Here is a 15,152-nt window from a genome sequence, read left to right as displayed (position 1 = left end):
GCGGCTCATTGGTGGGTCAGTTTGAGGCTCCTTACATGCAGTGACTTGGTCTTGATCCCCAAATAACTTGTCTCTGTCTCAATAATGCCTTGGTCTCGTTGGTGTGGTCCGGATATTGGTTACATTTAAAGGCGCAGGCTTCCTCCTGCATGTCGGGGGGTAAACAGAGGGTCAATCCGGGGTCAGGGTCAGACATGGAAGAAATGGGAACTGGGGACTGTGGAGGTCAGGGTGGTCTGCATCTTGCTCCCACGCTCTCAGTCTCTACCCAAAGTTAGTGTCCATTGTAAGAGAAGGGGTCAGGCACTGGTCGTGGGCTCAGGCATTGACAACCCAACCTTCATATCCCAGTTCCTAGAACATGGATCATGACTAGTTCACCTCCAACACGACCAATGGCTCACCTGATATGGACTCTTTTTTTAATCGTTTGAACTTCGTCCTCTGTCGACAAGCTGCATTGAACTGAGATTTTGATGCTTGATTTTTGCCCACAAGCCAAAAACAAAAAGAAAAGGAAAAAAAAAAGAAAAGAAATTAACAACTTCCTGTCAGTGTCATGTTCGGCTTCAAAGCCAATAAGAGAAAGCCAGCTGCTTTTACTCGAGTTCAACTCAAGGGAGAGGAAACAACTTGCTACTTGAGGCAAAACCAGAACAATTTCACTGAGAAACATTGATGACAAGTTTACCACTGTGTTTAAAATTGAATGTGAGTCACCTTTTTTGCAGTCCTCAAGCCAAAGTTCTGCAACAAGGGAGGAAAAACAACTTTATTTTTCAAGCAACTAAATGTGACAAAATAAAGAAAAACGTATTACCTGAATCAGAGCCAGAGAAGATGCAACAAGTCTGGAGGCGAGTCGCACTGAAGCTTCCTGTTTTGTCAGACCACAACACGACCGCAGCGCCGCCTTCTCTGTTAGGGCGCGGTGTATTTTGGTTGTGTTACAGAAACAAGTGAAAGATGAACAGAAACCATGACTTCTGATGGTGTTCAGATAATGTTGAACATGCTGTCATTTTTGAGTCAGAATCAATTTTATTGCCAAGTTTAATTTCATACAAAGAATGGAACATTGAAACATGAGCCTCACTGGCTCAGCATCAGAGTTGCTTCTGCTCTGATCTCAACACATCAGATGTTTAGCTTTTGAATCACTCTTTATTCAAGAGATCGATAGCCAAACTCGGTGAATTCAGACCGACACTTTTCAGAGCCCACAAAGTGCACAGGGAGACGCTTTTCACACTTGACAGTTATTTTCTGCCTGGAGAAAAAGCCCTCGTACTGACAGTTGGGGTACTTCGGCGAGCTCCGTTTCAGGCAACACTTGACAACATCAAACAGTTGGTCGCTGGTCACCGTCCCGTCACGTTTGCAGATGGACTTGGCCATGTTGGTGTCAGCTCGGATGAGGGAATTGATGGGCTTGCACCTGTTTTTGACGGTAATATTCCTCTTTTTCATCACCTCCGTGCACATGTTATCGAACATCTCCGTGTAGATGTGCTGGTTTTGGAAACCTGTGAAGCTCCCTTTGTCAGCGTCCAGCGAGAGCACAGCCACGACAAGGAGTGGCACCAGCAGGAAGGTGATCCTGGCGTTCATCTGAAGAAGACAGCACGAGACAGGCTTCAGCCATTTCTTACCCACGGTACATAGTTTTCAACATCTGAGTTCAATAATGTGCAGAGAGGAGAGTGCAGGCAGGGCGGCATGGATTTAAACTCATTGCTATTTGAATTGCAAAAATACATCATGGACTATTTTTTCGGTTCCTATGTTGTTGGTCAAATATGAATTATTACTCCTTAAAAGATATTTCTTCTCATTTGAAATGAACAAAACGTAACAGAAAAATACTGGTTAAACTCGTGATTCACACGGAGAATCTCTTTTTGTTTATTTGTTTTGTCACCCTTTTTTTTTGTCACAAAATTTTAGTTTTAATTTTTAGTTTAGTTAAACAACTCAGGAGACGGAGAAGATGAAGGCAACGGCGAGGTTCATGCAGAAGGAGGACGTGAGGTGGAGGTTAGGAAAGACAAAAGTAGCTCAGCCAGGCCTCAAACCACACTGTAAGTGGAGCTGGACAATAAACCAGAAATGAGTCTCTGAGACTGACTCTAAAAAAGTACTGGTACTGAGATTAAACCAATAAAAACTTTCTTCGAGATTCTGAATGTTCCAATGTAAATATTTATCTGGTGATTGGGATGCCGAGAAGACTTCCACCTTCCAGCCTGAGAATGTGTTTCAGTTTTCAAGAGAAGAGTTGAGAGTCAAACCTTATTGGAGAGAGTCCTCGACAGGTCGAACGCTGAGAGAGAAGAGGGTTCAGTCTGAAGGGCTTCAGGCAAAGCTTCAGTCGTATGAGAGTTTTCCGTCTCTTTCGTCTTCATTTAACCACTCAGGGCCGACCACAACCCACCTCCGCCTGACCTCCATCTCTCAGATTCAGATGTGTGCAGGTGTTTGCGTGTTTAGAGCGTATTAGTCTCTGCATGTTCTGTTAAATCATTTCACACTCATGTACGTGACTGGATTGTGCCTCAGCAATCGTGAGAGTTTCCTGTGTGAGAGCGTGTGGTACGCTGACACCACAACCTGCACACAGACACAAGATAACAAGACACCTTGTTCCATAATGTTGCAGAGTAAAACATGGCGGTCATCAGGATGTCTCACCAACATATAGAGATATAACAAAGAATTATGATTCTGTTGAGTGCGTGTAACGTGAAAAGCGTTTATTTTCTCGCGTTGTTTCGAGCTCTTCATCGCTGCACAATGTTGGCATCTGGTGGTCAGATATGAGAAAACACCTAGCTTCCTCTCACCTCTCGCCCCCCAGAGATCCCAGTGCTGGAAGGTTCAGAGTGGAAGTCACAGACCGTCTGTCACTGTGATGCACGTGGTTCTGAAGTGGTCTCAACTCCGGAGACCAGCCGCATTAAAAATATTAAATAAATAAATAATAACAATAATAATAATAATAACAATAATAATAATAATAATAATGACAATAATAATAATAATAATAATAATAATAATAATAATAATAATAATAATAATAATAATAATAATAATAATAATAATAACCTTTTCTGAATGAGACCCAGGGATGTTTCTCTGTGAGGAAAAAAAAAGAGTTTAGTTTCAATCTTCCAGACTGAGACACCGGTGGAGACGTTGAGACTCACCTGAGTCAGAGACGCAGGAAGATCGACGGATGCAGAGATGGATGTGAGCGCTCCTCCGTCATCTGGTCGTATTTATCGGCTCCAAAACAACAATTTCTCCACACACTTGACTGCAACCTTGTGAAACATCCCTGCTCTGACGTTATGAAACAGCACTGGTTCTGATTCTGGTGTTGGATGTAGAATGGAGCAGGTGCGGTCAACTATATAAGGACCAGGCCGCCATCGGGACTCACACAGTTCTCCTCTCCATCATCCATATTCATTGTCCTCTTCCTCAACTTCCATCCTCCAGCCAGCACTCTAGGTGACTGACGTGACATGACGTGACTCACCACAATATTGGAAACCCGTTGTGTATGTATTTGTGTTATCTATTATTTTCCAAGCTAAAGTCATGGTGCCAACAGCAGCCGAGGGTGTGTGGCGGTGCACCTCCAGTTGGGGGCGCCCTTGCTGACCATCTACAGCTAGCCCTGACTGACATGACATGCTCATCCTTTTTAAACACAGAGCGCCAACTACTGTGCTCAGAAAATGAGGATCCATGACGCGTCCTCAGTCCAAAGATTCACAACCTCCGCCAAGCAGCTTCAGTCCACGACTGATAGACTTCAGATGTCAGTGTCTTGGCTAGGTCACGGTGTGTGTTGCATGTACCTTCGTTTCTTCTCTTCCTAAGATGGATTTCCCCTATTCTGGAGTACCCAGAATTATCTTTAATAACTCGTAGAACCTGCTTGTACTGGATCTTTTTCCTCGTGCCCCCAACAGAGAAGCGGGACTCTCAGACTGGTTCACAAAGAAATGACCACCAGAAGTCATTTTAATTTACAGTTATGGTCTCAGAACTGTTGGGTCCTTGATGTTCTGTGGTCACCGATGCAGGACCTTCACCTACAGACACGTGGAGATCAGGTGGAGGAAGCCAAGTTCATCTGGACATTAAGCGTCTGTCTGTTTAAGTGCATTAAATTCTGATTGACAGCTCTGTATCTTCAGCTCATTTGCCACTTCAGATCCATATTTGGTTCGAGCTTCTGCAGCTTTCTGTTGTTCAACATAGAAGCTATTTCACGTTCAGTGTGACAATGCAACGGCAACATGACAAAACCAGCCTGTGACCATGCAGAAACTGGTTCCTTTTTCTTCTGACATTAGATCTGTATCTGCGAGAAACCACAGCGAGAGCGAAGTGCAGACGCACGGTGACATTGACAAGGCTATCAGGTGGTATTCCGTAGAAGTGTGGTTCAAGTTCAGATGGGAATCTAAAAATAAAGTGGGAGTGTCACTGCCAGAGAGACTGTGGCCAAGCTGCCCCGAACCCTCCAGGACAGAATCAAGCACAGAGAAGCTTCTCCATTGGGAGGCTGGAGTGTATCCAGCCGTAAAAACACATGCAGCGCTGAACAGGCAAATCAATGTTTATATATATATATATATATATATATATATATATATATATATATATATATATATATATATATATATATATATATACATGAAATACTGTCACTTTTGAGTCAGAATCGACTTTATTGCCAAGTTTTTTTCATGCAAGCTCTTCATCGCTGGCACAATGCTGGCATCAAATTCCAGTTTTCCTTTCATGACAAATGAAACAGTCAGAAAATGAAGCAAGAAAAAAGATCTTCGAATTCAAAAACGGTCAGTCTTCGGTGGAGGAGCGGGAGGGCATGGATCCTGGCGTGCATAGTGCACAGGATGGCCGGCTTTGTTGCATTCTACTCTGATGGTCTGGAAACGATGATAGCCGACGTATTTAAGGGGCGACTCTGTATTTCCGTCGACCAGGCAGCAGACCACGACACGGAAATTGGTGTCACTCTCGAAGATTCCGGTGCGCCCAGCACAAACTGCTATCACTTTTTCCACTTTGGTCTGAATGAAGGTGTTGACCTTCCTTATGGGCCCGCCGCTGTTGACGTGCTTCTGCTGGATCACGTCGCTGCACTGATCCGGCTTCATGTCAGAATTGATGTGTCTGGTCTTGAACGCAGGAAGGGTCTTCTTGGACGCAGCCATGAGGTGGAGATGCAGCAGGAGGAAGGCGGCAAAGCAGATCTTCAAAGTCATCTGATGGAGAGAAAACAAGTATTTCTGTGGACGTGAAGTTATACAGGAGACATTGACATGACAGTGAATGAGCCCATTTACTTAAAAGCTAAACTGAAAAGACCAGCTTGAGATTTAAAGAGATGAAGCTCAGTGAAGTCCAGTTCTGGAGGTAATTACCTGTTTCCACTGTAAGCATTCAAATAATATCTATATCCACATCAACAGAGAACAAGAGGAGTCTAACCTTTTCTGAATGAGGCCCAGGGATGTTTCTCTGTGAGGAAAAAAAAAGACTTTAGTTTCAATCATCCAGACTGAGACGCTGGTAGTGACCAGAGTTGAGGCTCACCTGAGGAAGATCGACGGATGCAGATATGGAAGTGAGCGCTCCTCCGTCATCTGGTCGTATTTATCTGTTTCTCCAGCTGTTATCGGGCTCACACACCTGACTGCAACCTTGTGAAACATCCCTGCTCTGACGTTACGAAACAGCACTGGTTCTGATTCTGGTGTAGTATATAAGTGCGTGTTGCATGTACCTTCATTTCTTCTCTTCCTATGATGGATATGGAACCTGTTGGAAGCTTGTACTGGATCTTTTTCCTCGTGCCCCGACCATTCTTTGAGGAGCCATATGAACAAATGCTGTAAATGTTCTCAGTGTTAAAAAACCTTTTGAAAAAATTCTAGATCCAGACGCAGATCACTCCCAAAACTGAATCATTTTTTTCCACATATTTCCAGAGAATTTCATCCAAAAAATTATTTTGAACATAATCAGACATTTGTTATGTTTCTCACTGAGGCACCATTGTAGGTCTGAAGCTGCACTCGACCAACAGAGAAGCGGGACTCTCAGACTGGTTCACAAAGAAATGACCACCAGAAGCCACTTTAATTTACAGTTATCGTCTCAGAACTGTTGTGTTCTTGATGCTGGACTTTCACCTACAGACACGTTGAGATCAGGTGGAGGAAGCCAAGTTCATCTGGACATTAAGTGTTGGTCTGCTTAAGTGCATTAAATTCTGATTGACAGCTCTGTATCTTCAGCTCATCTGCCACTTCAGGTCCATATTTGGTTCGATCTTCTGCAGCTTTCTGTTGTTCAGTACAGAAGCTATTACACATTCAGTGTGACAATGCAACGGCAACATGACAAAACCAGCCTGTGACCATGCAGAAACTGGTTCCTTTAGACATTAGATCTGTATCTGAGAGAAACCACAGCGAGAGCGAAGTGCAGACGCACGGTGACCTTGACAAGGCTATCAGGTGGTATTCCATAGAAGTGTGGTTCAAGTTCAGGTCATGGGTCTCTTCCTCCGGAGGCCCAAGAAGATGGGAATCTAAAAATAAAGTAGGAATGTCACTGCCAGAGACAGATTGTAGCCAAGCTGCCCTGAACCCTCCAGGACCTTCAGTGGTGGACTGATCCACCCTTGATACATAGGGAGCGATTCTGTCCTGCACACTGCTGTCAGGTTGCACAATAATGAACTAAATGAGACTGGACTCACTGTTGTTGTGAAACATTTAGTTTACTGCACTTTTGTTGAGACGGAAAGTCTGTCGCACTCAAGCTTCCTCTTCAATCTGCACGTTTAGCGAGTCAGATGAGACCACCACACGACCGCAGAGTCGAATTCTCAGACTCGGCTCTCACTTCCTGCGAGGTCTTTTGAATGTGTGACAGAAAAAGGTGAACGATGAAGAGAAACCTTCACGTCTGATGAAGGATGTTCATCACAAGTCTGAAAAATACTCATTTTTGAGTTAAAATCGACTTTATTGCCGAGGTTTTTCATTGAAGACACTAACAGCATGGCGAGTGTGAGAGCTCTTGCCTGCCACATGACAGATGAAGCCAGAATCAAAGACAGAGAAGCTTCTCCTTCGGGAGGCTGGAGTCTATCCAGCCGTAAAAAGTAGAACACACGCAGCGCTGAACAGGCAGATGAACGTTTCTTTTCTTTTCATTTTATATTTAAATTACAATATAAAGTAAGTGAACTGTTTTTGCAGGCCTCAGGATAAAGTCATGCGTCAATGGGGATAAAAAAAAAAAAAAAAAACTTTTGTTTTAAAAGGAATGTCATGTGAAAAGCAGAATTTGTTTTACCTGAATCAGAGACAGAAAGTCTGGCGGCAAGTTGCGCTGAAGCTTCCTCTTTACTCTGCTTCATTAAAGAAGTCAGATGAGACCACAACACGACCGCAGCGTCGACTTCACACGCTCAGCTCTCACTTCCTGTTCATGTGTCTGACAGAAGATGAACAGAAACCCTGACGTCTGATGTTCATCACAAGTCTGAAATAATGATGAAATCCAGTCACTTATGAGTCAGAATTGACTTTATTGCCAAGTTTTTTCATGCAAGGATTGGAAACATGAGCCAGTGACTGCAGCGTCACAGTGACTTGTGCTGTGATCTCAACACATCAGACGTCTTTATTCAAGAGATTGATAAGCGAAATGGTTTCCGTCTGGCCAACACTTCTCCTTCCCCTTGAGGTGCACAGGGACACCCTTTTCACACTTGACTGTGACTCTCTGCCAGGAGACGTAGCCTGCGTAATAACAGTCAGGGGGCGCCGTCGAGCTCGGTTTCCGGCAGCAATCGAGGATCTTGAATTTTTGACTGACTGTGTAATCTCTGGTTTTGTCGCGGCAGGTGGCCTTCACAACGTTGCTGTCATCCAGAATGAATGTGTTGATTTTCTTGCATTGGCCGTTCTCATAGATCGATCTTGACAACATCAGGTCATCGCACACATCACTGGGTCTCTCACGATTAAGCCTGTTATTGGCATTCTCAAAAATGTGCTTCTTTTTGAAGGCAGCAAAATTTTGAGCCCAGAGACAGAGAGCGGAGGAGAGGAGCAGCAGCAGGACGACGTCCAACTGGAGCCTCATGTTCATCTGAGGAGAGGAAACAGAGAGTAACATGTCTCATTTCAAACTGAGGCGCAGGGGCAGCAGGCGTGCAGACTCAGGGGGGTAACTGAGGTGGTCCCATCCAGGGTCAGACCCGGGACAATCTTCACGCATCAGGGAGGAAAAGATTCCTGTGCCAGCAAAACTCTTTCAATGAGGCTCTGCACTGGTTGTACTTTGAGTCTCCCCTCAGCCTTTCTCTAAGCGGAAGTCGAGCCACCCTGTGGAGCTAAAGGCTACGTTTTAAAAAGTGAAACAGCACTGGTGTTCTCACCCTTGTTGTCCCAGCCACTAACCAAATCTGCGCATCGTGAGAGTCGAAGACCAGGCACCGGCCACTGCCATCGGCCTCAACGATCCAAACCCCAATGACTGACTTTAACAGCTTGTCGCTCTGCACTCTTTTGAAATGTTTGAACTTCTTCAGTTGACTGTATCATCTGAAATTCTGTTTTGGATTTTTACTCAACAGCCAAATAAGCAGAATGAACCTCTTGCTGTCGCTGACAGCTTCTGCGCCGCTGCCAATAAAAGAAAGCCAGTGAACACATGAGAGGCTGAGTCATAATTCATGCTTTTATTTTGTTATTTCCTCTGGACTTTTTGAAGTCAATCCACACCATTACTGAGCTGTTTGTCCTTAAGACATCTGGACCCATGGACGGGCGTCAGATTGGCACCGTTGACACGCCAAGGCGTGGTCACTGTTTTTGTTTGGATCCTTGGATTACTGACCCCTTGGTTGAGGAAGTGTTATTGCTTGAACTCCCTTTTTTTTTTTTTTTTTTTTGGTTCTTCCATTGCAGGTGGTGACTCTCATTTAAAGTTTTTCATCTCTGGATCGCTGGGGACCTTTTGGATATTGCCCAGTTTTATCTTGTGGATTACTTTTTCTTTCATTTTGGACTATTGATAAACTGTCACCTGGACATTAACTTGTATTTTTTGCATCAGCCTGATGTTGTCTACTTCCGCTCCTGGGTCTCTTGACAGCAACAAGCGTGACTCCCTGAAGAGTCAGATCAAATCTGAAGGCAAAATCAAGAGACGCTTCTCCTTCGGGAGGCTGGTGTCTATCCGGGTGTAAAAGCAGAAGACACACGGCGATGAACAACCGACTGAAATTTATTTATTTATTTATTTTTTAAATTACAATAATAACTTTTATTGTAGCCCTGAAGAAACTGACCTGCATCAATGGGGGGAAAACATTATTTTAAAGGAATAAAATGTAAAAGCTAGAATTTGTTTTACCTGAATCAGAGACAGAGAAGATGCAGCTGGTCTGGAGGCGAGTCGTACTGAAGCTTCCTCTTTTGTCTGCTTTATTAAAGGAGTCAGATCAGACCACAACACACAACAGCAGCGTCAACTTCTCACCCTCAGCTCTCACTTCCTGTTAATGTGCGATGTGTTTTGGATGTGTGACAGAAACAGCTGAAAGATGAACAGAAACCCTGACGCCCTGACGTGAAATAATGATGAAATACTGTCACTTTTGAGTCAGAATCAACTTTAATGTCAAGCTTTATCATACAAAGATCAGAAACATGAGTCAAAGACTGCAGCATCAGAGTGACATCTGGAGTGATCTCAACACATCAGACGCTTGAATCTCTCTCTTTATTCCAGAGGTTGATAACCAAGCCACTTTGCTGAGCGCACCATGTGCACAGGCTCACCGTTTTCACACGTGACTGTGATTTTCTTTCTCATGGTACGTTGATTGTATTGACAGTTGGACTTGGACTTGGACTTCCGATCCAGCGTACACTTGACAACTTTGAACATTTCTCTGCTCTCTACGTCTCCGTCACGATTACAGATGGACTTCACCTTGTTACTGTCAGCTAGGATGAAGGTGTTGACAGGCTTGCACCCGTTTTTGTCTTTAATTTTCCTCTTTTTTATCTCCTGCGTGCACCTGAGCGGTGAGGTCCCCTCGTAGATGTGGTTCTTTTTGAAACCTCTGAAGGTGCCTCTGTCAGCATCCAGCGAGAGCACAGCCATGACCAGGAGCGGCAACAGCAGGAGGACCAAGGTGAACCTGACGTTCATCTGAAGAGGGGAGCACAACACCTGAGGCCAGAGCTCAAAAGAGTTTGTGACATTGTGAGTCTGATGAAGAGGCAAAGAAGGTGGAGAAGAGAGTGCAGGCGGGGTAGGGAGGTGGAAGAGAGTGGCGGTTAAAAAGAAGAAATATTTAATATCATGAATAAATATAAGATATATATATATATAAAAATAGTACTGCCTCAAAACAAACGAAACACGACAAACTAACCTGTAAAATAGTGATTTTAGGATTCATATTGATAATCTTTACACGAAATGTAACAATAAACAAACATTTTGAGCACATAACAACATGGTGCAGTAATGCTCTGTCCTGTCTCCTTTGTTATGTAATGCTCTTGCCACCGAATGTCCTTTTTTTCCCCTTTTTCTTCTGTGTTTTGGCCTCGACGGCCCCCGACACTTTCTAACATGACGCCTCTTGAACTGAAAATGCACACCCCTGGTTTAGAGGAAGACAACTCTGAGGTTCACGATGAAGGAGGAGGTGAGGTGTGACAGGAGGATGATGGAGATGCTGTAGGTTTGCGAAGAAGGAAGAAGCTTGGCAAACCTCACTGATAAGTCAATCGTCGAGTCCTGAGTCACTTGACTGTAGACCAGAGATGAGTTGCTTTGACTGAGCCCAGCCCTGAAGAAAGCCCAGGGATTGAAATAAAACATTTGACTGATCAGTTTCCACACAAATCACAGTGCGAGTGGGAAGAGTTTGCCAGCATCGAGAGAAGTTCAGTTCATGTTCAGGTTCTGATTCTGAGACTCAAACATTCAATGAACACATGAGATTTCTTTCTTAGGAAGCATTTTTCAGCGCAGAAGTCTGAGACAGTCAAAGGACATCGCTCAGATTGAGTCCCATAATGAACGATTTTCAGAAGAGTTGAGAGTCAAACTTTTTAAGAACGAGTTGTCAGCAGATGGTGCAACGCTGGAACAGAAGAGGAGTCAAGTGAGTCAAGTGCCGGAGCCACATCAGCAGAAAGAAGTGCAGTGAAGTTACCTGAAGTCTGATGGGCTGCAGGCGAAGCTTCAGTCGTATGAGCCTTTCAGTCTCGGTCGCCTTCAACTAACCTGTCAGTGGTGACCACAACCTACCTCCGCCTACATCCGCCGCTCAGACTCAGATGTGTGCGGGTGTTTGTGTGTTTAGGGGGAAAACAATTCCTGTGAATTGACACTCTTTGCAAGGTCATGCACGTTTCCTGTAAGTGTGTGGGGTTGTTAGAAAGGTCAGACCACAAGGTGCAGAGAGAATTAACTTGTAATTCAGTGCCTTGTTCCATCATTGCATCTTCATGTGCAAGAAAAAAAATGGTTACCCAGAGGTCACTCCAGGTCTATGAGTACATGCAAAGTCTTCTGACGGAGCATGTACGAGTTTGTTGTTGCTTTCGTCAGTTGATATTTTATTATGCTATTATTAAAATGTTATAAGAATTATTAATGCAGGTTATTACACTGTAGTTGTGGCGATATTACACTTCATTCATGTCCTTCTTACTTAATACTTAATACTCGCAGCTGGTGTTATTTAATGAGTTAAACCATAGCAGGACCACAGTTCTCATGCTCGATCATGGATCTGCACAGTGTTAGTGATGTGTGACAGAAGCGGGTTAAAGATGAACAGAAACTTCAGTTAACCAGAGCTTAGTCCTGGTCAGGGTTGCGGGGAGCGCTGGAGTCTGTCCCAGTGGTCATTGGGCGAGAGGCAGGAATACAGTCCATCGCAGGTCACCATTCACACCTGGGGGCAATTTAGGGTGTCCAGTTAACCTAGTGAGCAAGTCTTGGCTGTGGGAGGAAACTGGAGTTCCTGGAGAAAACCCACACAGGCACATGGAGAACATGCAAACTCCACCCAGAAAGGTCCAGAGGTGGATTCGAACCCTCGACCTTCTTGCTGAGAGGCAGCAGTCAGATCCAAACTATTTTCCTTTTCTTTTTTTTTAAATTGAATTCTCCAAAATACATGTGTTATATTAGCCTCACATTCTTAGATATTAACTCATAACAAACAACCTTTGTGAGTTCATAAGGAAAGCAGCTCCTCTGAATTCACACGCCTCGCTGCTGATGTTTGTGACCTGTTGTGGTTTCACACTTTGTTCATGCAAGTTTCCTGTCAGTGCATGTGTGTGTGTGTGTGTGTGTGTGTGTGTGTGTGTGTGTGTGTGTGTGTGTGTGTGTGTGTGTGTGTGTGTGTGTATTTATCATTGCATGTTCATGCGCAGGAGAACTGAACTTCATTGTGTAACATCATTCTACACTAATAATTTCCAGCCTTGTCTGTGGCTGGTCCTCAACTCTGGAACACTCCACTCCACACATTAGGGCCCCACAGTCACTAGACTTTTTGCACTGACTTGTAATACAAACTTAAGTCATTTTTTATTTTTATTTTATTTATTTATTTTACTAAGTCCGTTTCTTCAGCCGAGTTCCAATCCTGCTCTCGCCAGGTTTAGAATTCTTTAAATTATAATTGTCACACTAGAATCACAGCAAAGCACCATGACCTTGATCTTGACCGTCATTGTTGCAGGATGATACAGACAGTAAACTTCATTAATGTCTTGCTTTAAAAACCCCAGCAGGTGTTGCCTTGACAAAACATGATTCAGTTGAATATCTTCAATGTATGAAGTGATTTCTAGATGTGTTTAAATCTCATCTACGCAGCAAAACGTTAAGAAATACAAGTTTTGATCAGTGGTGCACAGTGCTGGCATCTGGTGGTCAGATATGAGAAGACAGCGTGGACGCCTCCATATACGGTGAGGCTCCTCCAACTTCCTTCATCATGATCCTCGCTAGCTGCCCCGATGTTCTTCACCTCTCGGTCCGACTCCATCTTTTTTATCCACCATCTGTCCATCCTACCTTTGTCTCTCCAGTTGTCCCTCTGATAGACTCATTTGATAATGAAGTTCACAGAAAAGAACATATTTTTCTGAGGCATCATCATCTTTATACTTGCCCAAGTGTCGCCCCGTGTAGCTGGGACGTCCAATTGCACCAGCAAGTCTTGAAAAGGACACTTCGAAAGTTTTTCTTTTTTTTTTTTTTCCTGACGCCTTTCTTATGAAAAACAAAAATAAATAAAAATGTCCAGATTTGTAGAAAAAGTGAAGTGACCCAGTGCAGAGCCTTGAGAGACGCCATCAATGAGTGAACACTGTTCACTTTTGGTTGACAGAAACAGTTTAAAAAAAGAGACTGTTCGAGCAATGACTGGACAAGTGCATAACAGAATATCAGACCTTTAATAAATGTCTTCATGTCTGGTGTGCAACAGAAAATGGAAGAGTAACTTGAGGATTTTATCTCTGTGGAAAGAGTCTTTTCACTGAGGAGGATAATGTGCAGGATGCAGTCGACCAAAGTTCATTTCTCCGAGGAAAAGTGTCTCTCTTTTCCAGGCAGGAGTCGACGAGTCTCTCCGGAATCCTCCGCCCCCCCACACAGCTCACAGTTAACCATGCAGATGCAACGTAACATTAATAGGATTAGAGTACATATTTATACATACATATAAACTCATATACTTGTTAATCTATATTGCTGTGTACTTTCTTGCTTCATACGAGGTAAAAAATAAAACTTTCATACTATGTAACATTATATCATCAACATTAAAAAAACACTTTTTTTCATTTTCAGAAACATCCATCATAAAAATATGCTTTTATTCTTCGTTATTTTACAATATATTTCTCTGTCAAAAAGAAAAACTGTCCCATTTTCGTTTGACTTTTCTGGCAGCAATTCAGTCTAATGGAATGTGTAAAATACAGAGATCACATGACGGCGATCCTGGTGTAAGACCTCCGGGGGAATCCCCCAAAAAAAAAAAAAAAAAAAAAATGTTACAAGGGGCATCTGGAGCAGCCGCACTCCAGCGCCGTCTCCATCTCCTCGGAGAACGAGGTGCCGTCGGTGCAGCGGAAGACCACCTTCCTCCGCCGGCTCTTGGTGACACCGCAGCAGACACCGGGGGGCGCTGTGGCCTGGCAGGATCGGGGGCAATCCATCCGAGGGATCTTGCTCGTGGACGTGCAGGTTCTCAGCGGCTGGATGCGTTTCATCTGCTCCCGGATCATCTCACCCTGACATGTGACCTCTGGAGGGGGGAAGGGATGCAATTTAGGATTGAAAATGTGCTCAACTCGAGGCCCATGGGCGTGTTCCAGGCCGGCACATCTCATGACGCGGACCGTTCAAATGAACGACAGCACCAATGTATAAATTAACTACTGTTCCCATAATGCGCTTCAGTCTGATCAGATGGAAGGTACTCGTAACACACCTGTTTCACATGATGCTCCGGTGAATCCCGGCTGGCAGTGGCAGACAGACTCTCCCGCCTCCGACACTCGACACTCCCCATGTCCGCAGCGGCGCCCTCTGCAGGCCGGAAGCTCCTGCCGTCTGTCGCAGAACTGACCCTGGTACCCCTCACTGCACTGGCAGCTATAGGACTGACCTTTTGGGACGCACTGACCCTGAACACACCTGGAGGAGACGGACGTTAGACCTGGACAGACTTGGATCGACAGTGTCAGGCGGAGCGGATCTGGATCGGCACCTGTGGCTCTGACACGGGTTGGATGTCGTCGTCTGGTCGCACAGAGCTCCGGTGCGACCCGGTGGGCAGTCGCAGGTCACGCCCGTCTCGCCGCCCTCTCTGCACGCCCCCTGCGCACACACGCTGCAGGAGTGACACCCGGCCAGGATTCCTTCAACCTGGAGAGAGATGAGACTAGAAGTTTCACCAGAGACTCGGACCATATCATTTCATGACTCAAGACAATGGTTTTGACTTGACAGTAATAGACACTGAAACTGGT

The 15,152-nt window shown here is 44.5% G+C and overlaps 3 protein-coding genes and 1 long non-coding RNA gene across 5 annotated transcripts in view; all 4 read right to left on the bottom strand.

The window, feature by feature from the left end:
* Positions 1-1,034: 1,034 nt before the first annotated feature.
* Positions 1,035-2,529, bottom strand: LOC128767604 (ribonuclease pancreatic-like). Its single transcript, XM_053879738.1, has 2 exons — positions 2,292-2,529; positions 1,035-1,611 (listed from the first exon to the last, which is right to left on the bottom strand). The coding sequence occupies exons 1-2, from the start codon at positions 2,403-2,405 to the stop codon at positions 1,165-1,167; spliced, it is 561 nt and encodes a 186-aa protein (XP_053735713.1). The 5' UTR covers positions 2,406-2,529; the 3' UTR covers positions 1,035-1,164.
* A 2,232-nt stretch (positions 2,530-4,761) lies between these two features.
* Positions 4,762-7,538, bottom strand: LOC128767575 (uncharacterized). Of its 2 annotated transcripts, XR_008416143.1 has the most exons (5): positions 7,411-7,538; positions 5,828-6,637; positions 5,638-5,744; positions 5,533-5,562; positions 4,762-5,306 (listed from the first exon to the last, which is right to left on the bottom strand). It is a non-coding gene; the product is annotated as an uncharacterized LOC128767575 (long non-coding RNA). The 2 variants fall into 2 exon arrangements; XR_008416142.1 differs by having other exon boundaries at positions 5,638-6,637.
* A 2,274-nt stretch (positions 7,539-9,812) lies between these two features.
* LOC128767577 (amphinase-3-like) lies at positions 9,813-11,306 on the bottom strand. Its single transcript, XM_053879690.1, has 2 exons — positions 10,861-11,306; positions 9,813-10,284 (listed from the first exon to the last, which is right to left on the bottom strand). Exons 1-2 carry the CDS (start codon positions 10,963-10,965, stop codon positions 9,850-9,852), a joined length of 540 nt encoding a protein of 179 aa, XP_053735665.1. The 5' UTR covers positions 10,966-11,306; the 3' UTR covers positions 9,813-9,849.
* Positions 11,307-13,584: 2,278 nt separating this feature from the next.
* Positions 13,585-15,152, bottom strand: part of slit3 (slit homolog 3 (Drosophila)) — a 236,512-nt gene continuing 234,944 nt past the window's right edge. Inside the window, exons 36-38 of the mRNA XM_053878275.1 lie at positions 14,891-15,048; positions 14,612-14,817; positions 13,585-14,425 (exon numbers count right to left, since the gene is read on the bottom strand). Coding sequence (XP_053734250.1) covers positions 14,172-14,425; positions 14,612-14,817; positions 14,891-15,048 — 618 coding nt within the window. The 3' untranslated portion in view covers positions 13,585-14,171. The remainder of the gene's footprint in view (positions 14,426-14,611; positions 14,818-14,890; positions 15,049-15,152) is intronic.

Source organism: Synchiropus splendidus, chromosome 11 (assembly GCF_027744825.2).
Source record: "Synchiropus splendidus isolate RoL2022-P1 chromosome 11, RoL_Sspl_1.0, whole genome shotgun sequence".
Taxonomy (NCBI): domain Eukaryota; kingdom Metazoa; phylum Chordata; class Actinopteri; order Syngnathiformes; family Callionymidae; genus Synchiropus; species Synchiropus splendidus.
This window is presented reverse-complemented; position numbering and strand designations above follow the sequence as displayed.